We start from the raw sequence: 26,233 nt of genomic DNA, 5'->3' as shown, positions 1-26,233 counted from the left end.
CTGGGCTCAGGGAGGGGGAATTAGGGTGAGCAGGGTAAGTGGGCGCTGCCGCCGCCGCCACCGCCGCCGTCTGGGTAGACACCTTCGTTGCGCCCGGAGCCCTCAGGTGAGCAGGTCCTCGCAGGGCCTCGCACTCCCCGTCCCGCTGTGGGCCGCGCACTCACAGGTCTTAGGGCCGGCTCTTCTGGGGGCCCGCCCCCTTCTCTGACCACGTGACCCAAGTTCGGTAACCCCTGACCTCCTCCACCCCACCCCGCCACTTCTGGATCGGGGATGAAGCGAGGCGTGGTGGGGGGATGCACACTCCCGAGGCCGGTGGCGGTCAGTTCCCACGCTCTTTCCCAGTGTGGCTAGTGGCTCTGCGGATGCAGAGAGGAGATTGGGGTGGAGGGAGACCTTGGTCAGAGCCTGGACTTTGTGGGTCTTAATGTGGGCATCCAGTAGGGAAACTCCGTCCGCGCTTTCCGCTTGGGCACGACTTCATATTCTCATTTCACGGACTGGGAAACAGAAACTTCAGAATTATCCGTTGGCGGGTCTCCAACGCCAAGTCTTCGGGCTGGGAATGCAGGCCTTGTTCCCCACACAGCCCGCCACTCCTGATGATTCGGAACAAGGTGGTCCCTGCTCCCTACTTAGTGCTCGCTGGGGGGTCTTGGTCAAGTCACTGAACATTAATCCCTCAGAGCTTTGATTTCCTTGACTGTGAAATTGACGTAGTACTTATATAATACTTATTTCATTGTCAATGAGGAGAAAATGAAGTACGAGCCACATAAAGCACTTAGCTCTGTGCCTCAGGCATTGCGTGTGTTTAGAAAAAATTGCTATTCTTTGTTCGTTTTTGCAGCAAGTGTTCACTGAGGGCGTATTATGTGCTGACAGTGTGCCCGGCGCTGGGGATGCAAGGGTGAGCAAACGGGCATGATGATCCTAGCTGGTGTGGAGCTTACTATCTAGTGGGGGGGGGGTAGACGTTAATCGCAAAGTTACACAGATATGTAATTAATTACAAACTGTGATAATTACTTTGGAGGCAAAGTACCTGGACACTGTGGAGTTCTGAGGAGATGGCCCGGAGCAAGTGACATTTGAACTGAGACTTGAGAGAGCCTCTTAGGCGTCCACCAGACCTAGAGATTGGGAGTGAAGGAGGAGAGTGTTTCCAGTAGCGCAGACAGTGTATGAACGTCCTGATAGCAGGTGTTTTGGGGGGGATGGAAAGAGGCCATGGCGGGAATGCAGAACACAGGAGAGAAGTGTTGGCAGAAGTCGGTGGACATGCAGGACCTGGGAACCAGGTTTGTTCTCTATTCCCGAGCCAGTGTGGAGCCACTGGGAGGCAGACGGGAGGCCCATTGGATCTAGGGACCTGGAGATCACTCGTGACCCAGTGAGCCTTGCCAGAGAGGAGGAGGGGGCGGCCCCTGGGTGGGTCACCCTGGAACTGGAGCCCTGCTGCCCATGGTGCTGACACCGCACTCTGGCCCCTATGGGCCTGCCTTCTGATTGTGTCGGAGTCATTCATCGGCCACTGTTTTTGTTGGATTCTTACTCTGCCATATCCTGTGAACGGAAGAACAGGTTCCTGCCTTTAGGCCTCGCGGCCAAACTGGGGAAGACCAGACACATGGGCAGAAAGCCCAGCTGCTGAAAGCCTGACAGTCCCCAGTGGCGTACGGGCAGGAAGACCTTACAGGGCAGTCTGGCTTCGCCTTAGCAAAGAGGAGAGGGTGGGGGCTTGGAGTAAAGCGGGGGGTGCAGACCAGCCTGAGCTCTGGTGGAGGAGCACAAGACAGGCGGGAAGACAGTAGGCTGGTCTTCCTGGGAGGCCGGGTCAGCTTGAACAGCTGTGGGGATTTGGAACCAAACACAGAATGTCAAGCCGGGGAGTTGAGTTTCTTTTAGAACCTGTGGGGAAGGACTGAAGGCTTTTGAGCAAGGGGGAAAGTACTGTTTTCATTGACTCAGTAGGTAGTCAAGAATCAGGGGGAGGAAGACATGACGTTATTACTTGTAACTGACCATGCGTACATCTTCTGTCGTCCATCTGGGTACCGTTCTAGTCCCTGGCTTCCTCCTGTACCAGCTCATTCGTTCCCCCAGCAATCCCGTGAGTTAGGGAGGGCCGGGGTGATTGCCTGTGTTCCCCAGGTTGGGACACCAGGGCTCAGGCTGACAGACCTCGGCCACGTTCACTCAGGAAGTGGTAGGGCACGGCTGGGGCCCAGTTCCGCGAACTCCCAAGGCCAGGCCCTTTCTCAGGCAACGCTCCTGTCTGACCCGGCTCGTCTGTTTCTTGCACTTCGCCTCAGACACTCAGAGCCTCCGTGGCTCCTTGTTTGGGGTTTCTGGAGCGAGAGCAGCGAGCCTGGCTCAGAAGGCCTTGTTTGGGGTTTCTGGAGCGAGAGCAGCGAGCCTGGCTCAGAAGGCCTTGAGGCAGGCTGCTGTGCTCGGAGGGGGCCTGGGTGGCTTTTCAGGCCTTCTCTCCCGGCTCCCAGCTCCAGCGGAGCCATGTCAGAGCGGGAAGAGCGGCGGTTTGTGGAGATCCCTCGGGAGTCGGTCCGGCTCATGGCGGAGAGCACAGGCCTGGAGCTGAGCGACGAGGTGGCGGCGCTGCTGGCAGAGGACGTGTGCTACCGGCTCAGAGAGGCCACGCAGGTCCGCTCCCCTTCCCTCCCCGCACCCTCCCAGCTCTCCCCTCCCGGTGGCCGCCCCCTCCTGCAGGGATGTATTACGCAGGTATGGGTGCCGCCTCTACTCGGGCTTCCAGGCAAGGCCACGGAGGAGGCCGTCCCTGCCCTCTCCGGAGTCCTCCTTGGAGCCAGCGGGGCTTGCTGGCGAACAGTGCTGGCTGGGCATCGTCTCACGTGCCCATCTTCTTGACAGCCATGCTGGGCAGGCCACACAAGGTCATGTTCATATTCTGCATGTGAGAAACTGGGTCCCAGAGAGGGAACATTACATTAAGGGCTGTTTGCACAAGACCAGCACTGGAATCCAGGTGTTCTGGTCTGTTTCAGGGTCCTTTTTGCCTCCCGGCTATCTCTCTCCCCTGGGGGGACTCCATACCCGCTTCTCCCTGTCCCCTGACTTTGTTCCTCCCCTCTCAGAATAGCTCGCAGTTCATGAAACACACTAAACGGCGGAAGCTGACCGTCGAGGATTTCAACAGGGCTCTCCGATGGAGCAGCGTGGAGGTGAGTCGAGCCCAGGCCGCGGAGGCCTCGGCTGACACGACCCACCTCCGTGCCCTGCTGGGGGCTGGCACCACGGAGAGACACGACGACCCAGTGTGCGCACAAGGGAAGCTCATGGCCGCCACGGTGCCGGGGGCCCAGAGGTTTGGGGAGCCTTCTTGGAAGAGCTGGGACTCGATGCAGGCTTTGAAGGGAGGCTTGCATTAGACTCAGCTAAGTGGGGAAGAGGGGGACATTCTGGGTAAGGGAGGAGCCTGGGCACACATGTGGATATTAAAATGTCCTGCATAGTTGTTGTGCGGTAGGGACTTGAGGGGAGGAGGTCAGGTTGAGAAGAGAGTAGTGTTGGGGCACCTGGCTGGCTCGCTCAGTAGAGCACGTGGCTCCTAATCTCAGGGTTGTGAGTTTGAGCCCCACATCGGGCATGGAGCCTACTTGAAAAAAAAAAGAGTCATGTTTTCAAAGTTGGGGGAGTGTGAGGACCAGCAGCAGAGGGCTGTGGGGCTCAGAGCCCGTACAAATCGGGGTGGAGGGACCGTGTTCTACTCCCTGACCCAGCGAGTGCTCGATGCTGCGGCCAGATTCCCAGCAATAGGCTTGAGGCCTGGGGCATCTCCCCTTTCTCAGGACTTCTGGACTTGCCTCAGTGTAGACTCGCCGGCAGGATCTGTAGAGGGCCTCTTCCCTCCCTGGATTCAGCCTGCCCTCTGGTCCTCTCTCTGCTCAGGCCGTGTGTGGTTATGGGTCCCAGGAGGCGCTGCCCCTGCGCCCTGCCAGAGAGGGTGAGCTGTACTTCCCTGAGGACCGAGAGGTCAACCTGGTGGAGCTGGCCTTGGCCACCAACATCCCTAAAGGCTGTGCCGAGACAGCTGTGAGAGGTGACTGCCCAGGCCCTGCGTGGGGCGGGGACAGAAACAGGGTCGTCACAGGAGGGGCGATGGGCTGGCTGGTGGATGGAGCAGGACCCGGGTGGGTGGTGCTACCACAGGCAAAACCCCAGGCTCACCCATCTCTCTGCTCTGGTCCTAGTTCATGTCTCCTACCTAGACGGCAAAGGGAACCTGGCCCCGCAAGGATCAGGTAAGCGGCGGTATGGGGAACGGGCTCTGAGCTTTCCTTTCTTAGGAGCCAGTGTGAGGGGGGTACCCCATTTCTCTGTTCTTCATCTGACAAGTATTTACTGATGCCTAGTCCTGAGGGGGCGCAGTGGCTGCCCAGCGGGCTCGGATTTGGAGATAGGCACCCAGTCTTGGAACCAGTCACGTTGTGGGGTGTTGAATGCTGGCGCACAAGTCTGGGCAGCGGGAGTCCCTGACGGCGGGGGTCCAGGAGGGATTGAGGACGGAGCAGGAATCTGCCTAGCGGAGGACGGGTGGGAGGCAGAATGCAGAGCACAGAGGTGGGGAGAGCCGGCAAGGTCAGTGCTGAACAGGCTGCTCCGAGAAGCTGCGCGCTCGGGGAGTCCTGTCTGCATGGGCTCCTGGGGGGGAGGGTGGAGGGTGGAGCGTGGGGGGGTGAGGGAGAGCAGGCAGGGGAGGCTGGGAGAGGGCTGCGCTCTCCACCCTGACCACCTCCTGCCCATCCCTGTACAGTGCCCAGCGCGGTGTCTTCGCTGACGGATGACCTTCTCAAGTACTACCAACAAGTGACCCGGGCTGTGCTGGGGGACGATCCACAGCTGATGAAGGTGAGCGAGTGGGACACAAAGTCCAGCTTTCAGGTTCTCCGAAAACCCTTTCAGATGCCTGTTTCCTGTCCGCTCCACACGGCCAGGCTAACGTGGCTGGAGGCTGCTGTGGGTGGCGGCGTCCTGCTCTCAGGCTGGTCCTCCAGGGCAGACTCTAACCGCTCTAGCAGGAACCCTTGCTCTTCTGGAACCAGCAACTCAGCTGGGACATTTGGGGGGCTCACGTGGTCAGTACCCCACCTTTTAATTCCAGAGCCTACGCTTTAGGATGACTATTGACGTGCGGCCACCGGGCGGGGGGAGGGGGACAGGCACATGGCAGCTTTTGGTTGCCTGGACGTGAGAGGGAGAGATGGGAAGTAGAGGCAGTCAGGTCAGGGTGCCCGGCCGGCTCGGAGACCCTGCCGCTTTAGCCTGTGGGACTCTGCAGGGCCTGCAGGACGCGACCTGTGGTCAGTCCCCTCCTGTCCAGAATCAGGACAGCACTGGTTTGGTGGTCTGCTCACGCACGTGGCCTCTCCTGGAGGGTTTATATCTCCCACTTCTCCACCTGTCTGCCACTTGCACGGCAAAATTGGAAATGTCGCTCCCGTACGTTCCTGCCTCAGGAGCACGGCTCTGGTTCCCCAGGCGCAGGGCAGGTGGCTGGATGGAGGGCCTGGGAGCTGAGCTCCTGCCTCGCCAGCGTGTCGTCTGCCTTTGCGATACCTCCTGAGGACCTTTATCCAGAAGAGTCTGGAGGTCACAGGTTGCAGAGATTCATGCTTAGGATGGTCTTTCTTATTTACTTAACTTTCTTTCTGCTTACAAAAGTAAGACCAGCATTTCATTACAGAAGTCTTGTAAAAGAAAAGCATACAAACTAGAAAGTAAGGATCTCTAATAGAAGCGCCTACCTTTTTTCCCCTATTTTTAACTGTGATTACTCTAGTGTAAACCAAAGTAGTAGCATATTAAACACCTGGTTTTAGAACAGCTGCTTTTCTCCATTAAAAACGTGTTAGACAGGCGCGCCTGGGTGGCTCAGTGGGTTAAGCCTCTGCCTTCTGCTCAGGTCATGATCTCAGGGTTCTGGGATCGAGTCCTGCATCTGACTCTCTGCTCGGCAGGGGGCCTGCTTCCCCTTCTCTCTCTGCCTGCCTCTCTGCCTACTTGTGATCTCTGTCTGTCAAATAAAATCTTAAAAAGAGAAAGCACAAATAATATATTTTTTTAAGAAAGTGTTGGAACTTAGGTTGGATTCAGTTTCGTGTTGTCACAGACAGGGGTAGGAGTGGGTATGTTTGTGAGTGGGTATTTCTTTCTTTCTTCCTTTCTTTTTTTTTAAAGATTTTATTCATTTATTGGTCTGAAAGAGAGAGAGGGAGGAAGCAGGGGGAGCAGCAGGCAGAGCGAGAAGCAGACTCCCCGCTGAGCAGGGACCCTGATGCGGGACTCGATCCCAGGACCCTGGGATCATGACCTGAGTTAAAGGCAGGCGCCCAACCGACTGAGCTTCCCAGGGGTCCCATGAGTGGTTATTTCTTACAGTGGGTTAAATTTACAGAAATACAGTTGCTGAATCAAAGAGTGCGAACGTTTACAATTTTACTATAGAAATACTCAGCTGTCCTTTAAAAACTGTCCGTTTATCGCTGGGGCTGGTGGATCCAGGGCAGTCTGGCTCCTTCCTTTTCAGATTGCTCTCCAGGACCTGCAGACTAACTCCAAGATTGCGGCCCTCCTGCCTTACTTTGTCTATGTGGTCAGTGGGGTGAGTGAGCAGGCCGGGGAGGTGACCCGGCCCCGGGTAGGGCTGGTGGCGGGTGCCCACAGAGCCGCCGCCCCCTCCCAGCCCTTTCGTGTGCCCCTCAGCCGGCGTCTTCTGCAAACAGGTGAAATCTGTCAGCCACGACCTGGAGCAGCTGCACCGGCTCCTGCAAGTGGCCCGGAGCCTGGTTCGGAACCCACACCTGTGCTTGGGGCCGTACGTTCGCTCCCTGGTAGGCAGCGTCCTCTACTGCGTCCTAGAGCCGCTGGCTGCCTCCATCAACCCTCTCAATGACCACTGGACTCTTCGGGATGGCGCCGCCCTCCTGCTCAGCCACATCTTCTGGTACCACGGGGCCTAGCCCAGCAGAGGGGGGCTGCCACAGCGCTGAGGGGGTTGTGGTGGGGGGGTGGAAACGTGTGGGTTCGAGGCCCTATGTCGCGAGGTCAGGGAGCCTCTTTCCATTAGAGCTTTCCGGTCGCTGTGCTGTGGCACCCTGGGATTGTGTAAACGGATGGCGACTGTGCCAAGGGCTTGGTCCTTCAGCCCTTTGGGTAGTCTTCAGTCCCTGAACAAAGAGCCACCTTGTTTGCTTACCTCAGTGTGCCAGGCCACTGCCATTTTCTCTGTGTGCCCTGACTTGAGGCCAGTTGGGTGGCCCCGTGCCTCGTTCTCCTCTCTGACCGAATGCTGCGCCCGTAGGACCCACGGGGACCTGGTGAGCGGCCTTTATCAGCAGATCCTGCTCTCCCTGCAGAAGGTCTTGGCAGACCCGGTGCGGCCTCTCTGCTCTCATTACGGGGCTGTGGTGGGGCTGCATGCCCTTGGCTGGAAGGTGAGGACTCTGGCCTTTCCCCGCAGACAGAGCCATAAGAGCTCCCATTTGTAAATAGAACAGTGGTAGTTGTGGGTCTTTTCTCATAAAAATGGTCTATGCTTGCCGTTTCCATGTTTAGAGTTCTTGCCTGAAGCCAGGCTAGTTGGTAGCCTGACTTTCTGTAGATCAGTGTCCCATGCTTTCAAAAGTCCTACGTGGGGGCGCCTGGGTGGCTCAGTGGGTTAAAGCCTCTGCCTTCGGCTCGGGTCATGATCCCGGGGTCCAGGGATGGAGCCCCACATCGGGCTCTCTGCTCAGCGGGGAGCCTGCTTCCTCCTCTCTCTCTGCCTGCCTCTCTGCCTACTTGTGATCCCTGTCTGTCAAATAAATAAATAAAAACTTCTGTTTAAAAAAAAAAGTCCTACGTGGCAAGTACGAATATATCTCCACTTCACGAATCCCTGCCCATACTGTGCTAATCATGTTAAGGAACTATCCCTCAATTCCTCTTGTGCTGAGTATTTTTTTAAGCTTTATTTTTAGTAATCTCTATATGCACCATGGGGAACTCATGACCCCAAGATCAAGAGTTGCACATTCTACCCACTGAGCCAGCCAGGTGCCTCACTCTTTTGTTTTTTTGTTTTTTGTTTTTTAAGATTTTATTTATTTATTTGACAGCGAGAGAGAGAGAGATCACAAGTAGGCAGAGAGGCAGGCAGAGAAAGAGAGGGAAGCAGGCTCCCTGCCAAGCAGAGAGCAGAGAGCCCAATGTGGGACTGGATCCCAGGACCCCGAGATCATGACCTGAGCCGAAGGCAGCGGTTTAACCCACTGAGCCACCCAGGCGCCCTCTTTTGGGTTTTTAATGTGGATCATATGGTAAATATACTGATAGCTTTATTTCATCTTTTCTAAAGCTAATGCCTTTAATTTCTTTTTATTTTATTGCTCGGAGTGCTAGTATCATTCTACATACAACGATAAGGGGGATCCTTGTGTCATTTCCAATTTTTTTTTTCTAAGATTTTATTTATTTGAGAGAGACACAAAGAGAGAGTGACAGAGAGCATGAGCACAGAGGAGAGGGAGAAGCAGTCTCCGTGCTGAGCCCAGGGAGCCAAGGCGGGACTAGATCCCAGGACCCCGGGATCATGATTTGAGCTGAAGGCAGACACCTAACCGACTGAGCCACTCAGGTGCCCCTTGTCATTTCCAGTTTTGAGAGAAGTGCTAATATCCTTCCCACTTAGGCTCACCTTCACCTTGTGTTTATTGGTAACCTTTCTCAGATAAATTACTTCATACTGCTTTATATTCTTGATTTTATTATTTATGCTGAACTTTTATCAGATGCTTTTTCTGTATTTTTGGATTGATCCTAAGGTTTTGGTGCTTTTATCTGTTAATGTGATTAATTGTATTTATGGATTTAAAAAGAAAATTATTTAGAGAGAACACTTGCACACTCGAGAGCAGGGGAGGGGGTGGGGGAGGGACAAGCCAACTCAAGCAGACCTTGCGCTACACGACCCCCAGATCACCAGGTGGAAACCAAGAGCCCAGCCGACTAAGCCACCTAGGCTCCCGTTTATGGATTTTTTTTTTTTTTTAATATTTTATTTATTCATCTGACAGAGAGAGATCACAAGCAGATAGAGAGGCAGGCAGAGAGAGAGGGAAGCAGGCTCCCTGCTGAGCAGAGAGCCCGATGCAGGACTCGATCCCAGGACCCTGAGATCATGACCTGAGCCGAAGGCAGCGGCTTAACCCACTGAGCCACCCAGGCGCCCCCCGTTTATGGATTTTTAATAGTAAACCATCATTACATTTTTGTGTATAGACTCAATAGATTATACTATAGACTTTAAAAAAACCTAAATCTTCTATTGGAATATAAGGCGTTTTTTGTATACTTTTGGGCTTACTAAATTTTGAGATTTTTTTCTGTTTTCAGGAGTGAAATCAATCACAAGTTTCTTGTACTGTCCTTGTAGAGTTTTATTATCAGGGTTACACTGACTTCATAGACTGAGGTACGGTGGGAGCATTTCTTGTTTTTATAAGATTGAGATGCTCTTTTCCTTGAATATCTGTAGACTGAATTTTAGCAATGATTTTATTTGTGGTTAGGTACCTACTATGGTTAGAGAATTATTTAAGTTTTTAATAGCTGAGTCAGCAGTAAGTTCTATTTCTCGAGGAACTTGCCCATTTGTTAACATTTTCAAATCTTCAGGCTGTGGATGACCGGCCGGAGAACTCCCCGGCAAAGCACATAACGGAGGTCACCTCCTCTGTGAAGTCCTTTTTTTTTTTTTTTTAAAGATTTTGTTTATTTATTCGACAGAGAGAGAGATCACAAGTAGGCAGAGAGGCAGGCAAAGAGAGAGAGGAGGAAGCAGGCTCCCTGCGGAACAGAGAGCACGACGTGGGGCTTGATCCCAGGACCCTGGGACCATGACCCGAGCGGAAGGCAGAGGCTTTAACCCACTGAGCCACCCAGGCGCCCCTCCTCTGTGAAGTCGTAACTTGATACATAATCAGAGACCAGGTCTCTGATCAGTTGTTTTTGTACAGGTGGTTTGAACTGAGTCCCAGTTTACATCTCAGGAGGAATAGTAATTGCCTACAGAGCATATAGGGTAATAGTTGGCAAATTAAATCTGTTTCTAGCTGTGGGCATTACTCATGCCCTCTCAGCCCCTGTCATACGGGTCAGTGATAGTTGGGTCACTTTATATTGTTTGTCTTTGAACTTGACCTTTATCGCCAGTGCTTCGGAAGGGTTTGGGTATAGAGTGGGTTCCAAATAAATGCTGGTTGAATATGTCGGGCTAAGAATTTCATATCGGAAATAGAAAGTAGGTCTTCCATGGGAAAGGGTACTTGAGAGGCCATAAGCAACAAAGAGGTGCCTACTGTCTTCCTTCTCTCCCTTCCAGGCCGTGGAACGAGTCCTGTACCCACACCTGTCCACTTACTGGACAAATCTGCAGGCGGTGCTAGATGATTATTCCGTCTCTAACGCCCAGGTTAAAGCAGATGGGCACAAGGTTTATGGAGCCATTCTGGTGAGTGCCTGCCCCTTCCAGCCTCCCTTCTTCCCAGCTTGAACTCAGCAGCTCAGCCTGCCTTGCTTTGGAAAACTTAATTGGCCCCGGTTCCTCCTAGTTCTTGCCTATCCTGGTCCCTCTGCTCTTGCAGGTGGCTGTGGAACGACTGCTGAAGATGAAGGCCCAGGCAGCAGAGCCCAACAAGGGCGGCCCAAGCGGCAGGGGGTGCCGGGGCTCGGATGATCTCCCCTGGGACAGCCTCCTTCTGCAGGAGTCTCCCTCCGGGGGCAGCGCGGAGCCAGGCTTTGGGTCTGTCCTCCCGCTGCCGCCAGGAGGCGCAGGGCCGGAGGACCCTTCCCCATCGGTGACCCTGGCGGACATCTACCGGGAGCTATACGCCTTCTTCGGGGACAGCTTGGCCACCCGCTTTGGCACCGGTCAGCCCGCACCCAGCACTCCGCGGCCGCCCGGGGACAAGAAAGAGCCGGCGGCCGCCCCGGACTCGGTGCGCAAGATGCCGCAGCTGACGGCCAACGCCATGGTCAGCCCGCAAGGCGACGAGAGCCCCCGCGGCGGCGGCCCCGCGGCAGCCTCTGCGCCCGCCGCTTCCGAGAGCCGGCCGCTGCCGCGCGTGCACCGGGCGCGGGGGGCGCCCCGGCAGCAGGGGCCCGGCGCCGGCACCCGCGACGTCTTCCAGAAGAGCCGCTTCGCCCCGCGCGGCGCACCCCACTTCCGTTTTATCATTGCTGGGCGGCAGGCCGGGAGGCGGTGCCGCGGACGCCTCTTCCAGACGGCCTTCCCCGCGCCGTACGGGCCCAGCCCGGCCTCGCGCTACGTGCAGAAGCTGCCCATGATCGGCCGCACCGGCCGCCCGGCCCGCCGCTGGGCGCTCTCGGACTACTCGCTGTACCTCCCGCTTTGAAGCGGCGCGGCCCCGCCCCCTCCCCTGTAAATAAAACCCGGCCTCGGAAGTGACGTGTCCGCGCTCGCGTGCCGCGCCGGATGAGGCGGGACTTGGGCGGTTGGCTTCCTGGTGGCGGGGCCGCCATGGCGCTGCCCTGGCTGCAGCGCTTTGAGCTCTTGCTCTTCACCGCCGCCTTCCTGTGCGGAGCCGTGGCGGCCGCGACGCTGACCCGGACACAGGTGCGGGGCGGGACGGGGCCGGCATTGGGGTGGGGTGGGGTGCTGGTGCTGCTGTCCGGGCCGGCCCGGTCCCGTCGTGCTGCCCCTCGGAGTCGGTGGGCCGGGTGAGGCCCGGCGGGCACCGGTCGCGCTCTGTGGCTTCTCCGGCCGGTGTTCTGCTTCACAGCCGTTTCCTCGCCGCAAGGACGCGTCCTCAGGCGTGACTGACAGCACCAGACAGCCCGGCCTGGTGGTTTCGGCTGTATAACCTTACCCTAGTTCTGCAGCAGAATTCGGCCCAGACCCTGCCTTTCATCCTTTAAATCAGACACTGTTGTGCCGAGCTCCGCTAGGAAGTAAAGCCTAGGGTGGCGGAGGTGCCAGGCTACCGCAGGATTGCAGCCCAGTGTGTGTGAATGACAAAACAGCCGTGTAGAAGACCCCCACCGAAAGGCCAAGGGTTTGACCGAAAGGCCAAAGGTCGTCTTCGTAGACACAGGCTCATGTAACCCTATGAATGTGAAGTAGGCGCTATTAGGTGGTTGTCGTTTTTTAAGGGATGAGAAAACATCGCAGATAGCTGAAGGTTACACAAGTCCTGGTTTTACTTTAGGATTTCTGCAGAGGGGAGACCAGAACTTGTGAGGCATTTCCGAAGCTCACTGTCCTTTATAACCACCGCCTATTTCCTGATCCTTCTGGCCACAGCAGGTTTGACTTCCCCAGCAGGCCCTCTCCATCTCTTCTGGCCCAGAAACAGGAACTGACTGCATCCAGAACTTGGAGGGTGGCCCTCTGCTACATTATTCCTCACACCCGCTATGAGCCTGCCCTGGGGCGGTAACCAGACATCTCAGCAGCTTCTCTTCACAGGGCTCCTTCAGTGGCCGCTGTCCCCTGTATGGTGTGGCCACCCTGAATGGCTCCTCCCTGGCCTTAGGCCAACCCTCGGCCCCATCCCTCTGCTACTTTGTGGCTGGGGTCTCTGGACTCCTGGCCCTCTACTGTCTCCTGCTTCTGCTCTTCTGGGTCTACAGCAGCTGCATCGAGGACTCCCACAGGTGACTGCCCTATCCTGAGGGCCGGGGGCTGAGCTGGGAGAAGTCCCATCTCACCCACAAGGCTGGTTCTCTACCTCCTCATAGAGGCCCTATAGGGCTCTGCATAGCACTGGTCATCTCAGCTATAGCCATCTTCCTGGTCTTAGTGGCTGCCTGTATCCTTCGATTTGGCACCCGTTCTCTCTGCAAATCCATCGTCTCCCTGAACATTACAATTAGGTAACGGGAGAGGGAGGGAACCCTGGCTGGGGCTGACTGCCTTGCGTCCGCAGAGGGGAGCCTATAACCCCCTCTCTGTCCCTGTCAGTTGCTCTCATCCTGAAGGGCACCTGAGCATGGGAGTGTTGTGTATGTTCCGCCCCTTCTCACCACCATCTCTTTGACCTCGCAGCTGCTCTGAAGCCCAGAAAATTCCATGGACACCCCCTGGAACCGCCCTGCAGTTTTACTCCAACCTACACAATGCTGAAGTGAGGTCCCGGGATATGAAAGACTGGGTCGAAACCCAGGGATTCCCAGATTCCTATAAGCATCTGTAGTTGTAAGGGTGCTTTCCAGTGAGAGACTGTGAGGGGCTGAAGGGCTTTCAGCCTGACAGCGAACAGAGAATAGTGGTTTGTGGGTGGCACTGGAGTTGAGATGGCCATACTCCTCACACTCCTGTTCCTGTTCCCTACAGACCTCTTCTTGGGTGAATCTGGTCTTGTGGTGTGTGGTCTTGGTGCTTCAGGTTGTGCAGTGGAAGTCCGAAGCCGCCCCGTACCGGCCTCTGGAGCGGGGCGACCCCGAGTGGAGCTCTGAGACAGATGTTCTGGTCGGGCCACGCCTTTCTCATTCCTGAAGAGGAACCAAAGAATGCTTCCTGCAGCCAAAGACTGCCCGAGTGCCTCCAGTCCTGCTGTCCCCTCCTGGCCCTGTTTATGCTGGGAGCCTGTTTTCCCTCTACGAGGGAAACAGGATGATAGCCCCCCCCCTTCCTACAGCTCTTTTTGTACCAGAATATTATATTACTTTTCTTCCTTCCTCTTGGTACTGAGTTCTTGGTGTTAAAGCACTGTAGACAGATGGATGGGAGGACAGAGCTCAACAGACATGGAACAAAAGGCAGAGGTTCTGTCAGTTGCCCTTTGGATGACTCCTCTTTTATTTGCTGTTCATGAACCTTGGGCGCCCTTGTGTCATGACCCTGATTGTCACCCTATCTCTAAGGTTCAGTTTTTAGTCCCCTCTGGGAGGGGTGAGCAACCCACAATGGTTTCTTCACAAGCTGCGGTAGGCACCCACAGTATTGTCAAAGAGTTTTGTGTTGGGGAAGTGTCCAGCTTTGTCCAAGAGGAAGTAGAAGCGCCGGCCTTTGATCTTCAGAGGCAACATAGCAGGGACTTCACCACGGTGGGCCATGCAGGATACCTGGTTCAAAGGGACGGTGAAGTGAGCACCCAAGCCAAAGGGGGCATGAGTGGTGAGGGTCACCTGCTTTCCTCCAGCCCGCAGCATCACTGAACGCACAGAACGGAGGGAGAAGAGGAGGCCAGCGCCTAGTACCAGGGTACCTGCAGGAAGGCCAATGTTTGGGGTGAGGGATTTCTGCTGAAGAGCCAAGCAGCAACCTTAACAGTGCCCCCGAATTAAAAAAAATTGCGATGACAGTCACATTTACCGAGTTCTTCTACCCGACTCTGTGTTCATCCTTCCTCCCCAACAGCCTTCATGTACACCCCCGTTTTAAGGACAGGGAGACGGGTCCAGAGCGGTGTAACTGCCCAAGCTCGCAGGGTGAGGGGCACAGCTCACCCCAGGCCTGTCCGAGAGCTTGGCTGGGGGGCTTCCAGGTCGGGAGCCCCGCACTGTCCTTGCCGGGGCGGGGGGGGGGGGTCGTGTCCAGCCGCCCCACATCCCCGTGGTGGGGGACCAGCCCACGCCTTACCGATGGCACCGCAGCCGACGGCCAGGCTGTAGCGCCAGGGAGCGGAGCGCAGGTCCAGGCGGCCGCGGTCTGCGGGTTCCGCGTCTGGAGGCAGCGCGCGGGCCGGGGGTCGGGCCAAGGCTGCCACGGCCAGGGAGGCCCAGAAGACGCCCTGGCCGGCGCAGAACAGCCCGAGGACGGCGAAGAAGCGGCCCCGTTCATGCTGGAAGAGCAGGACGTCCCGAGGCGGAGCCGTGTCGTGCAGGGGCCGCAGCGCGAGGAACACCCGTGCAGACCACCGCCTCCCAAGTGCCGCCATGAATCTGCACAGCGCCGCTTCCGGGGAGGGACTTCCGGCCGGCAGCCCCGCCCCCGAGCTTAGAGGCCTTGCGCCGGCCCCCGGCCCCGCGGCCCCCCCTCACAGGCGCGGCGAGAACGATGCAGCACGCGGGACACAAAATACAATATCACTCTTTTATCTTAAAAAGTAGGGCGGGTTCTGGGATTAAGTACACAAAGCACCTAGGTCCTTCGGGGAGTTTAGTGTCAGTTCTACAAAGTAAGCTTTGGCTTCCTGGCACCAGTGAGGCTCAATCTTCCAGAAGTCTTCCAGAAGGCAGGTGAGGAGAGGGATCCAGCAGCCCTTCCTCTTCGGTCACAGTCACGGGGTGGCCTTGGGGCCAGAGAGGAGGAGACAACAGCCACGACAAGAAGACATCAATATCCACGGGCTATTTTACAGGGGCTTCTTCTAGGGCAGGTCTACGGATCACTTCATAAACGCCACCTCTGGGATCTCGCCCTTGGCCTTAGGAAAAAAGAAAAGGTCAATAGAGCCAACCCCTTTCCCCCATGCCCCCTGGCTGGCTTGACCCTCTCAAGGCCCAGAGATCCCTGGTCTTTTTCTGGTGAATTCCCAAAACTTACCTTGAGATGAGTAAAGGCCTGGGCAGATCTGGTATAGTCCCAGTTGTTGTCCTGAAGGCACCTGGAGTGGGGAAGAACAGGCACCACAATCAGAACCAAAATGCACTCACCCTGCTCACTAAACGCCCCTTCACAATCCTTCCTAGAGAAACACCCGTGTGTGCCAAAATTACATACCTTCCTGCACTATGTATTACAAATGAAAAATAAGTAAAAATTCAAATGTCTATCACTGGTCTACTGGATACAAAGGATAAACAGCTATCAAGGTAATTTTTATAAATTACTAAGGTAATTTTTCAACGACAGGGTAAGACATTCACAGGGTAAGCAAAAAAAGTAAGTTGCAGAACCGTAAAAATGTTGCTATGCTGATTTAGGCGTACGCCACATTTTTTTTTTTACGGGCCATATTTATAAATTTTGGCTTTTAAAGTATCAGGAGCACTCATTCACTCCCACCCCTACCTTCGTTTACCCCTCCTCCGACACATGCCCAGCACTTACTTCTGGGACCACTCAAGGTTCATGCCAGACTGGGTAGAGAACGCCTGCAGCATCTCCTGCTGCTCCGGGGACAGGGTGGGCACTGGGCTGGAGGAAGGGGTGGGTGCGGGCATGGCGAAGGCTCTCTGGATCTCGTCAGGGCTGGCATTCCGCACAAACAGCTCGTCGTTTACGATGCACAGCCTTTGGGACAAAAAGCACTTTAGACAGCTGGACAGCCAGCCAACCTCAACTTCCCAACATCATTCCTGTTCTCACATTTGGCACTTTTATAATACTTGACAGATTCTTTCAATACCCCCAAGTTCCCCTCCCCACTTGTTCCTCCCCACCTTTGATCATTCACGCCCCTTCCCACAGAACCCGGGTGTCGGGGCAGACGCCAAACACATTGGAATGACACATTCTTCCCCACCTCAGGACAGTTCTTATCCCCGTGGATCTTCAAGGCAGAACAACGAAGTAAGTAGCTTATGCTAGTTTCCCAGGGCCGCCAGGATGAAATACCCAGACAGGCAGTATGGCTCCAGAGCCGAGCTCACAGCCGTGAGAGCCTCCTCCTGATGCCCCCTTGCCTTTCTGAAATTCTGAAAATATCCTGAGGACCTGCTCCCCTTTTGCGTCCCCCACCAGTTCCCACATGCTGGCCACGGATTGGGACTGGGACCCCATGTGATAAGCCCAACTCTTACCCTGAGTTACTGGCAGGAACAGCGACAAACGTCCGGGTGAAGGCTCGCAAAGAATCCCGAGACTTTCCGTCCACTGTAACATCAACAACAACAACGACCCCTCAGAACCAGCTCCACGTTAGGTTTACTAAAAGCTTCTCAATCCTGGTCTTACTCCATACGACTAAACTGAAGCAGACCAGACAGGTGACCACATGTGTACAGGGGAGGAGAGGGGAAGAGGGGTGTCAGAGGCCAGGGTGAACCACCACCCGGTAGCCCACCCGGACCCTGTGTCAGCCCGCCCCCCGCCCCCCGCCGACTCCCCAGGGCGGAGCTCTTACTAACCCCCTTCACAAGAAAGAATTTGAAGCCTGCAGATAATGTAAGTTGCCCACACATCCAGGGCCCAAAGCTGGAATGGAAGCCCACACCTGCCTGACCCCAGGTCTGTGTCCTCCTAATCCTCAGGCTTTTCCCATTTCCCAGACAGGGAAAACAGGTGAAGGGAGGCCTCATGAAGGTGGCTTGGGGGCAGAACAGGAGGAGGTCAGGGACAGGGAGGGATGGCAGCTGAGAGTGCCACGGAAAAAAATCTCGCTGTGGGAGGCCCCACTCTGCAAACTCAGGACCCCAAAGATTCTTACCTTCTTTGAAGACCCCGTTGACAGAAAAACACAGCAACGTGCTCTGAAAGAGAAAAGGCATCAGTCACCATGCGGGCTCCCGGCCAGAGCCCGAGGCCCCCAGGCCTCTTAAGTGCTCCTTCCTTCACTTCCGGCTTTCGTGGGGAAGAAACAGGTGCTTACCGTCTGTGCGCTTATGTCTACCACAAAGGAGTTGACGTCGTGCTGGGTTTTGGGCAGCTCATTGAGGAAGGCCACGACGTTAAGTCGTGTGTGCTTCAGCAGCCGGAACCGCAGGGCTGTCGGGGAGGAGAGCCCAAGATCAGGGGCTGCCACATGCTGCTGGGCCCTGAGACAGAGCCCCGCCCAGCCCCCTTTCTCATGCTGTTCTGCTCACACCACGCACTTACTCGGGTCTTTGAGCTTCTTCACGTTCCTGCTATCCTTGAAGTACTCGGCCAGGTTGCTTCTAGAGGATTAAGTGGAAAAGGAGGCCCAGGTCAGAGCAGCATGCGCGCCAGCAGGGGCTCACACGGGCTCGCGTGCGTGGTCCGGGACAGGAGGCGGGTGGGGACACTCACCGGGCAGGGTTCTGGGGGGTGAAAGGAATGCTGAGGGAGCAGCAGGCCCCATCGTGGTAGGCATCCAGGAGCCGCTGCCGGTCCCCAGAGTCGTACACTGCATAGTACCTGTGTGCAACACAGAAGGGGGACTCTGACACCCCGTCTGGCTCCCCAGAGGGGGCTGTGCTGCGCCCCGCCCACCGCTCCCCAGCCCCGGGGCCTGCGGTATACTTACTGCTGCAGGAAGTGCAGGACCAGACTCTTCAGCGTCTCTGTTCCAAAGTAGCTTCCCTGGAATCACACAGGTATCAGGACCACGTAACCGATCCTCTCCTCCCAACCCGTGTTCTAACTCTGCCCCTTCCTACCTTGCAGGGCGGTAACATTGTGGGGGCTTCAACATCAAAGGCAATTGGCGGGGGTAACTCATGGCCGTCCTGCAGGAAGAAGTGGAAGTCAGCAGTGTGACCAGAGAGAAAAGGCTGGATGAGTAATGAGATGGGCGAACGAGCAATGAGGGCTCAGAGATCAAGTGTCAAGGACATGTGCAGAAGGCCCAGGAATCCAGAGAGAGGCAACTTTTGTCTATGGGCCTCTTTCTGAAAAGGATCATAGCCTTTGCCAGATTCTCAAAGGGCTCCACGTCTCCAGATTCCTGGTCACACAAACACACGAGAGGCGAGAGCTTCTGTGTGGGAGAGCTTGTGCTCGTTAGACAAACCGTTAACGGGCCCCTGGGTGGCTCAGTGGGTTAAGCATCTGCCTTCGGCTCAGGTCATGATCCCAGGGTCCGGGGATCGAGTCCCACATTGGGCTACTCTGAAGCCCTCTGGGGAGCCTGCTTCTCCCTTCTCCCTCTGCCTGCCACTCCCCCCACTTATGCGCACGTGCTGTTAAATAAATAAACCAAATATTAAAAAAAAAACAAAAAAAAGGAAAAGTAAAGAACAAAGAGCTACAGACTTACCAGGCGTAATAACTTGGGAAATCGCTCTCGAATGGCGCTGTCAAAAATGGGACGCGAGTGAGTGACGCTTCAGAGCCACCGTGCCTCCTGAGCTGCTCTAGGAGCAAATACTCCAATGCCCACGGGACCGCCCACCCCAGCCTGCTTGTCCTCTCACTCCTCCCCAGCCTCTGAGCCCTGGGGAAAGAGGCCCCACTCCCCACCTCTCCCGGGGCACCCAGGAATGACTGCCTTGAAGGCGGACTCTCTTCTTGCTGCCTGACCTGAGTGCCACGAGAGCAGCACTCCCAGCCCAGGCTTTAAGCCAGGACCTCCTTCCCCTCCCTGCCCCCCTTACCTTCCACCTACTCACCTGTGCAGCCCCGGGAGGAGGGAGTGGGGTGGGAGCCCAGGGGCTCCGCTGCCTCAACAGGTATCCATCAGTTCTGCCCGGTCTGGCCGTGGCCAAGACCAGAACACACCACAGGGATGGCACAGGATGTTGGGGCAGGGAGATGAGCAAGGCGGGGTCAGGAAGAGGGGAGGTGAAGAAAGACGACAGGGAAGGAAAAGAAGAGAAAGAGAGAGAAGGCAGGACGGGGCCAGAGCAAGGGAGAGATGGGGAGACGGAGGAGCAAAGAGTAAGAAGAAAGAGAAAGCAAAGCAAAGGCGAAAGAACTGCAGACGGCAAGGAGGCATCGCCGAAACAAGGACGAAAAAGGGAAGAAGACACCCGACACAGCCTTCTCCTTCGGCTGCCCCTTGCCCCGTGGTCCAAGGTACAGACGGGAAACAGGTTCTTGCTGCAGCCGGAGGGCACATGCTGTTGGCCAGGTCTCGGTCTGGTACCTGGGTCCCGATCTCAGCTGGGCGTGGGAAGCGAAGCAGCCATGGGGGCAGGAGACCTCCCTCAGAAGGGGTGAGGGTTCAGGCCCCTGCAAAGTTGGGGGGGTGAGGGTCTGCGCCCCACCTCTGTTGGCCCCCAAGTTCTCTCCTGATGGCCCCTCTGCGACTGTGCCTGTCTTAGGTTGTTCCTTCCCTGAGGAATCTTACCCGTCTCTGGCTAACCAGCCATCCTCCGGGGCCAAGCAGGGTGACGTGAGGTGTGCGAGTGAGGGCGGGGCAGCGCCCCCCGAGAGGGTCAGTGCTCTGTCTCCTCGGTAGCCTATGCCCCCGTGGCCTCCACGCCCAGCGCCTGCCTTGGGCTTCCCTCGCCTGCTGGCGGGGCCCTGGCTCTGGTCACATGGCTTGGGGAACCCAGGTTTCTTCTCCAGGGAGGGCCCAGCTCACAGCTCCGGGCAAGAGAGACAGAGTGTATGGCACCAGCTCCGAGGACGCCTCAACCTCGGCACGAGGGGGAAAGCCCAGGCAACCGCCTTGGGCACGTGGGCCATGAGATGAGGCCCTCTTGGCAAAATGACAAGAGGGCCCAGCACCAGACAAAGAAGGGAAGGCCCATCAACAGGAAGTCCCCGGAGGGAGGCCATTCTCGGCCCAGGGATACCAGGCTCTTGGCACAAGGCAGCTCCACGTATGGGACATGTGTGCAAGACACCCCCGGGGTCACGGTAGAAAGCGGGAGATGCCCTTCCTGGAACAGCAGGGTGGGGAGACTCTAGAAAAGGCTGTGTTCGGGAATAGGAAAGACCACAGAACAGCAAACAGGTAGTCAGGGGAGAAGGAAGGGAAGGAGACCTCGGGGCCAAGATGGGACACACGGACAGACGAAGGGAGGAGCACGTGATCCTCCCAAAGGACACGTGGTTCCAGCTCAGGGCTGCACACCTCCGGCAGACGGGCACTGGTCAGGGTGCACTAGCTCAGCCTCCCGGGGGGTGAAGGTCCCCAGGAGGGGAGACAGAGGCTACAACTGACCTGATGTAGGTGGACTGGTCTCGGAAGGTGTCGCACAGCGGGTTTCCGTCGAGCCACAGCTCTTCCAGCTTCAGCCCTTTTATCTTGTCCAGCTCCCTCTCAGACTTCAACTGCGGAGAGCGGGGGAGAGACAGCGGGCAGGAGACCCTGGTAAGGAGAGCCAGCGAGACCCCCCAGCCCCGAATGTCCCTCCCCGAGCGTCTGGAGCCTCCTGCCGTCAGCCAGCGAGCCCTCGCTCATCCCGCCCACCACACGACCAGGCCCTCAGGTCTCACCTCATTCCCAGAGAGGTTGAGGATCTTCAGGCTGGGTGCTTTCTGCACAAGGCTGGACATGTCATCTAGCCTGTACAGCCTGTTGTTGCTCAAGTTCAGGGACAAAAGCTGTGGGCAGGGAGAAGTTGAGAGGAACCTCCGCTGACAAAGGAATTCAGAGACACACCTGCCTCCCAACCCCATCCTACCTGCCCCACCCGGCGTCCTCCCGTCTCAAAACCCGACAGAGGCCTCACCTCAGGGATGTTCTCCTCAATGATTCGCAGAGTAGCCGCCATGCAGCTCCTGCGGTTCAGGACAACATCGATGTTCTGGGCCATCAAGTCTTCAGGAAGCAGAGAGGAAGGAAAGGCAAGTCTGAGAGGGCTTTCCCAGGTCGGAGTTCGTACCAAACCACTCTCAGACCTTCCCCGCCCGACAGATCCCCCTCTGCCTCCACCTCCCTGAGAATGACCACTACCGGCCCTACCTGGGTCTGAACGGAGCCCCTTGAGGTCAAGCGCTTGCTGGGAGCCATCATATCGTTTGCTCATGATTAGCTGCAGGGCAAGGAAAAGGGGTCGGGGGTCACTCGTGCTGTGTGGAGGGGCTGGGGATGGACGAAGTGGGAGGGCCGGAGTGGAAACGCGTGACGGGAGCCTGCCTCACCTTTAGCTGCTCAACTTGTTCTGGTTTCAGTTCGTTCTGTACCGAATGGGGAGGGGCAGAGGAGTTGATGATGATCGATATCTGGAGGCCAGATGGGGAGGGCAGGGTGAATTCCAGAAAGGCCTGAGCTGGGGAGGGAGGGAATGCCCGGCCAAGACCAACCCCCAGGGAGGCCAGGCCCTTCATTCATACCCTTCGGTTTTCCTGATCCAAAATCTTATAGTTCACGGCCTTCAGCGCAGAGGCAGTACTGGCGTCCTCAACGAAAAACTGGGCCCGTGTGTTTTCATAGTGAAACTGCATGAAGAGGAAACAGGAGCGTGTGAGACTTGGAGCCCAGGATCCCCCCCCCCCCGCCCAGTCCAGCTGGCCCCTTGCCTTCCTTGGCGTCCCACCGGCCATGAAGGCCTAATCTCACTCACCTCGACGGGGGTGAAAGGGACATTGCACTTGCTCTGAATCACGCTCAGGAGCCACGACTTGTCGTACTTCCTGCCATAGGGAATCTAGAGGACAGAGAGAAGGGTACGACATGTAACGAAGGCTGACCGGCATACCCATCCAGGGTTCCTTTCACACCTGCCAACTTTCACAAGATTTTATTTTTTAATTATTTTATTTTGTTTATTTGACAGAGAGAAATCACAACTAGGCAGAGAGGCAGGCAGAGAGAGAGGAGGAAGCAGGCTCCCAGCAGAGCAGGGAGCCCGATGTGGGGCTCGATCCCAGGACCCTGAGATCATGACCTGAGCCAAAGGCAGAGGCTTTAACCCACTGAGCCACCCAGGCGCCCCAACTTTCACAAGATTTCCTGAATAAAGAGCCAGTTAAGTTTTTTACTCAAGTCAGACTGCTTACTCTCCTTTCTGTCGGTTTAAACTTAGTATTCCTCAAGAAAATAAAACTTTTGGGGTCTAACAGGTCCAAGACATGATTTAGACCTGGCCCACCCTCAGGGGCCTTAAGAGACCCCAAACCCCACATTCGGCTTGAGCCACACGGAGACGTTCAGACCAGTTCCTCCACTTCCCAACGACTTAGTCATGTTTGCCTTTAGACGATGTCCCCATCCCCCCACCCTCATCCTGCTTGTCACTTCTACTCCTTTCCTGAACCTGCTCTTCGGTGTTCTAGGAGAAAGGATGGACTGCTGAGTGTGGAGAAAACAGCGGAGAAGATTTCCTTTGTCACGTGAAAAGTAAAGACCCTCACTCGGAGCCCAGCCCCCTCTCTCCCTTGCTGCATCTACTTCCCCAGACACTCGCTGTAACCGTTTTTTGTTTTCAGAGGGGGGGAGGTGCAGAGGGCAAGAGAGAGAATCTCAAGCTGGCTCCACACCCAGCACGGAGACCATGACACAGGATTCAATCTCGTGACCTTGAGATCATGATTTGAGCCGCAATCAGGGGTCGCTTAACCGACTGAGCCACCCAGGCACCCAGACACTCACTGTAATCTTAAACCAGTTTCTTGAGGTCCCATCCTGGCTGGTGCCAGCTCCTCCTCTCTCTGGAAGAGTTCTGTCTCTCCGCACAGTAACGTGAATGCGGTCTCGATCGTGCCAACTGTCACCTCGACGGTTGGGTCGGGAAGGATAGGGGTTGCTGTGGGAAAGCAGAGAATAAAATGTCCACAAACACTAGGAAGGTCTTCTCAAAGGCTTCCCACACTGTTGTCAGGATTGCGGTTAAGACTGTTCAAGCATTAAGCTGGCCCTAGCATCTCTCTTTTAGAGGTGGGAAGAGAAATGGTGTGGGCAGCAGAGGCCAGATAAGAAAGTGGGTCACTAAAATCAAACCACATCAACTGGTCACTTACTGTCGTATTCGGGGAACATCTTGGGCATCACTCATTGCCACATCTCTGTCATCTTCCTCCAGGCGGGAAGATCGAATGCCAGACCCTCCTCTTCCAGACCTACGGTTCCCCTCACCATACTTCCACCGGAAAGGACCCCGGCCTTTCTTTCTTCTTTGAGGGAAACTAACGCGGTCATCGTGCTCTGCGGTTAAAAAGAACATCGATTAGAAAACACGTTGCTGGTCCGGCTACCCTGCTGTGGCGATCAGAGCATCCAGCAGCCTGTGTTATCGAATGACATAAACACCAACTATGAGCCCGCTTCCACACAAACTTCTGTCTTTTGAGAGAGAGAACCCTCTCTGTGGCTTGGCAGCATGGGGGAATCATTACTGGAAGACAGCGTAGAGCTTTAGAAAAACGAGTCAGAAACTGGAACCCAGGGAGAGGAGAAGCACAATATGCAAGTGTGAGAAGAATGTGGACTCGGTGTGGAACTGGAAAGTCACATGAAATCTGCTTGCTCTTGGCCTCCCAAATCTATTACACCCCTCTCAAAATCTGGATGGTGGTGACCTCTCTCACATCTCTTAAAACCAATCAATCATAATCATTACATCAGCTTTCAGTAAACATGCTTCCTTCCTTTGCCTACAGAGTACAAATGCCATATGGTTATAAATATAATCAATTTAAGAGCTTCTTTAAAACTTTTTTTTTTTGGCTTCTTTAAAATTCTTGTTCTCAAACTGCCACACTGAAGTTTTGGGAGTGAGCTCTTTATTTCCTTGGCCAGAAATGCTTAAAAAAAATTATTTATTAGAGAGAGAGAGCACGCAAGTGAGTGCATGCACAAGTAGGTGGGGAGGGGCGGCAGGGAGAGGGAGAAGCTATCTCCCCACTGAGCAGAGATCCCAACACTGGTCTCTGTCTCAGGACCCTGGGATCATGACCTGAGTCAAAGGCAGACGCTGAACCAACTGAGCCACCTAGGCTCTCCCCCCAGAAATGCTTTTTTAACTGGGGACAACTCTTAAGATTCAAGTTCTAGTGGCAACTGGGGAGCTTAGCCAAGGGTCCTTGACTGCTCTCCAGGAACAGGATCCTCTGAACACAGGTGTAAGAATTGCTTCTCAAAAAAAAGGTCAATGAGGGGCACCTGGGTGGCTCAGTGGGTTGGGCCGCTGCCTTCGGCTGGGGTCGTGATCTCAGGGTCCTGGGATCGAGTCCCGCATGGGGCTCTCTGCTCAGCAGGGAGCCTGCTTCCCTCTCTGTCTCTCTGCCTGCCTCTCCGCCTACTTGTGATCTCTCTCTGTCAAATAAATAAATAAAATCTTAAAAAAAAAAAAAGGTCAATGAAGGACACCTGGGTGTCTCAGCCAGTTAAACGGCTGCCTTCAGGTCAGTTCATGATCCCACAGTCCTGGGATGGAGGCTCTCATCCGCCTCCCCACTCAGCAGAGCCTGCTTCTCCCTCTCCCTGATGCTCTGCCTACATGTGTTCTCGCTCTCAAACAAAATCTTTTTTTTTTTTTTTCAGGGGAAAGCACGAACGTAGTCCCCCACTACCACAAATTATGCAGTCGAGTTTCCCACATTTGGGGAAATCGCAGGGGTCAGCACATCCGGAGTGCAATGGATAAGCCTCGCCCTGGGAAAACCACCTTCGTGATCATGGTATCTCCCCTGCCAGGTAAGTATTCTCAAACAAAATCTTAAAAAAAAAAAAAATCGATGACTCCCAAGAAGGTCTGCCTCATGCCTAGCAGGCTGCAAACAATGAACCTTAAGAAATGACTACAGGAAGAAAAAAAAAAACCAAACAAACAGCTGAATAGCAGACAAGACTAATAATATTCACTGACAACTTTCCCCAGGGCCAGGTACTAGGCTCCAGGCACTTGATACGAATGATCTCATTTAACATACACAAGGGCAAACTTAGGAAGTACAGTCTACCTTCTTAGGGAAATACAAAGATGAGGCCTGGGAGTGGAATTCACTCAAGCTTGGTGAAGACAACTCAGGACTCAAACCTCAGCTGTCATGTGCTCCTAACCACTTCTCTGGCCCGAAACCCTGCGCAGTGTTCGGGCTAGCACAGCGAGTTGGTGTGGAGGTTTAAAATATTAAAGCCAAAGCCAAGGCCGCAGGGGAGGCGGGGCAAGAGACTGGACGCGGTGGAAAAGAGGACACAGGTAGCCGATGAGCACGGCACTGACTCACATTAAAGGAAGAGTCTGGCCGCCAAACTGAACTGTCAGGCATCAACCACCCACAAAGTTCAAAGGAATCTCGCCGCCCCACTGCCGGGCCGCCCGCTCCGAGCCCAAGCTCTTCGCAACGCCAGGATTCCTGCGTCAAATCGCCGGGCTCTCAGCCTCGAGGGCGGATAGGCCCCGCGGATGGCTTCGTCCCCGGCCCGCGCCGCCGCCATCCCCCGCGGACGCCCGGCCTCTCGCGGCCTCCCGCCCCGGGGCTGCGGCCTAGGCCGGCGCCGCCCACCGGGAACCCCAGATCGCCTCGCTCTCCGCCCTGAGGCTAGCACTGACCGTTGTAGGACTTCCCCTCGTCCGCCATGGCACAGCGAGAAAGAAGGACCGGCTCAGGCGCGGGCCACAACGCCGCCAAACGACCGAACACCCACAAGCGCTCCGGCCGAAGCGCTCCTACTCCCGGCGCCACCGCATTTATTCTGCGAACTGCGTCGCGCGCCGCCGACGTCCCCCTGTGGTGGGCGGTGCCGCCGGAGGAGCGCAGCCGCCTGCGCGTGCGCACTCGGCTGGCAGCCGCGCT

General features: G+C 55.8%; 4 protein-coding genes and 1 non-coding gene across 7 annotated transcripts; 2 read left to right on the top strand and 3 right to left on the bottom strand.

Moving 5' to 3' along the window:
• On the top strand, positions 1-11,432 carry TAF6L (TATA-box binding protein associated factor 6 like). Of its 3 annotated transcripts, none has more exons than XM_046014372.1 (12): positions 1-106; positions 851-910; positions 2,502-2,661; positions 3,114-3,200; positions 3,928-4,078; positions 4,230-4,280; positions 4,793-4,887; positions 6,566-6,640; positions 6,762-6,982; positions 7,340-7,472; positions 10,400-10,528; positions 10,662-11,432. In XM_046014372.1, the coding sequence occupies exons 2-12, from the start codon at positions 903-905 to the stop codon at positions 11,430-11,432; spliced, it is 1,881 nt and encodes a 626-aa protein (XP_045870328.1). In that variant the 5' UTR covers positions 1-106; positions 851-902. The 3 variants fall into 3 exon arrangements, with proteins under 3 accessions (XP_045870328.1, XP_045870329.1, XP_045870330.1); XM_046014373.1 differs by lacking the exon at positions 1-106 and adding an exon at positions 241-321; XM_046014374.1 differs by lacking the exon at positions 1-106 and adding an exon at positions 332-617.
• A 64-nt stretch (positions 11,433-11,496) lies between these two features.
• TMEM179B (transmembrane protein 179B) lies at positions 11,497-13,716 on the top strand. Its single transcript, XM_046014380.1, has 5 exons — positions 11,497-11,653; positions 12,506-12,693; positions 12,778-12,912; positions 13,085-13,163; positions 13,373-13,716. The coding sequence occupies exons 1-5, from the start codon at positions 11,513-11,515 to the stop codon at positions 13,532-13,534; spliced, it is 705 nt and encodes a 234-aa protein (XP_045870336.1). The 5' UTR covers positions 11,497-11,512; the 3' UTR covers positions 13,535-13,716.
• A 138-nt stretch (positions 13,717-13,854) lies between these two features.
• Positions 13,855-14,956, bottom strand: TMEM223 (transmembrane protein 223). The gene is made up of 2 exons (XM_046014381.1): positions 14,621-14,956; positions 13,855-14,246 (listed from the first exon to the last, which is right to left on the bottom strand). The coding sequence occupies exons 1-2, from the start codon at positions 14,916-14,918 to the stop codon at positions 13,954-13,956; spliced, it is 591 nt and encodes a 196-aa protein (XP_045870337.1). The 5' UTR covers positions 14,919-14,956; the 3' UTR covers positions 13,855-13,953.
• Positions 14,957-15,059: 103 nt separating this feature from the next.
• On the bottom strand, positions 15,060-26,147 carry NXF1 (nuclear RNA export factor 1). Its single transcript, XM_046014375.1, has 21 exons — positions 25,990-26,147; positions 23,456-23,639; positions 23,088-23,241; positions 22,060-22,143; positions 21,830-21,934; positions 21,638-21,718; positions 21,459-21,528; positions 21,226-21,314; positions 20,990-21,097; positions 20,715-20,824; positions 18,861-18,897; positions 18,262-18,330; positions 18,129-18,184; positions 17,912-18,019; positions 17,741-17,799; positions 17,514-17,629; positions 17,352-17,394; positions 16,726-16,798; positions 16,034-16,216; positions 15,527-15,587; positions 15,060-15,407 (listed from the first exon to the last, which is right to left on the bottom strand). Exons 1-21 carry the CDS (start codon positions 26,015-26,017, stop codon positions 15,369-15,371), a joined length of 1,857 nt encoding a protein of 618 aa, XP_045870331.1. The 5' UTR covers positions 26,018-26,147; the 3' UTR covers positions 15,060-15,368.
• Positions 24,975-25,138, bottom strand: LOC123950219. Its single transcript, XR_006820208.1, has one exon. It is a non-coding gene; the product is annotated as a U1 spliceosomal RNA (small nuclear RNA).
• Positions 26,148-26,233: the final 86 nt, after the last annotated feature.

The sequence above is a fragment of the Meles meles genome, chromosome 8 (assembly GCF_922984935.1).
Source record: "Meles meles chromosome 8, mMelMel3.1 paternal haplotype, whole genome shotgun sequence".
Taxonomy (NCBI): domain Eukaryota; kingdom Metazoa; phylum Chordata; class Mammalia; order Carnivora; family Mustelidae; genus Meles; species Meles meles.
Note: the sequence above shows the minus strand (reverse complement) of the source record. Positions and strands in the feature narration are given on the sequence as shown.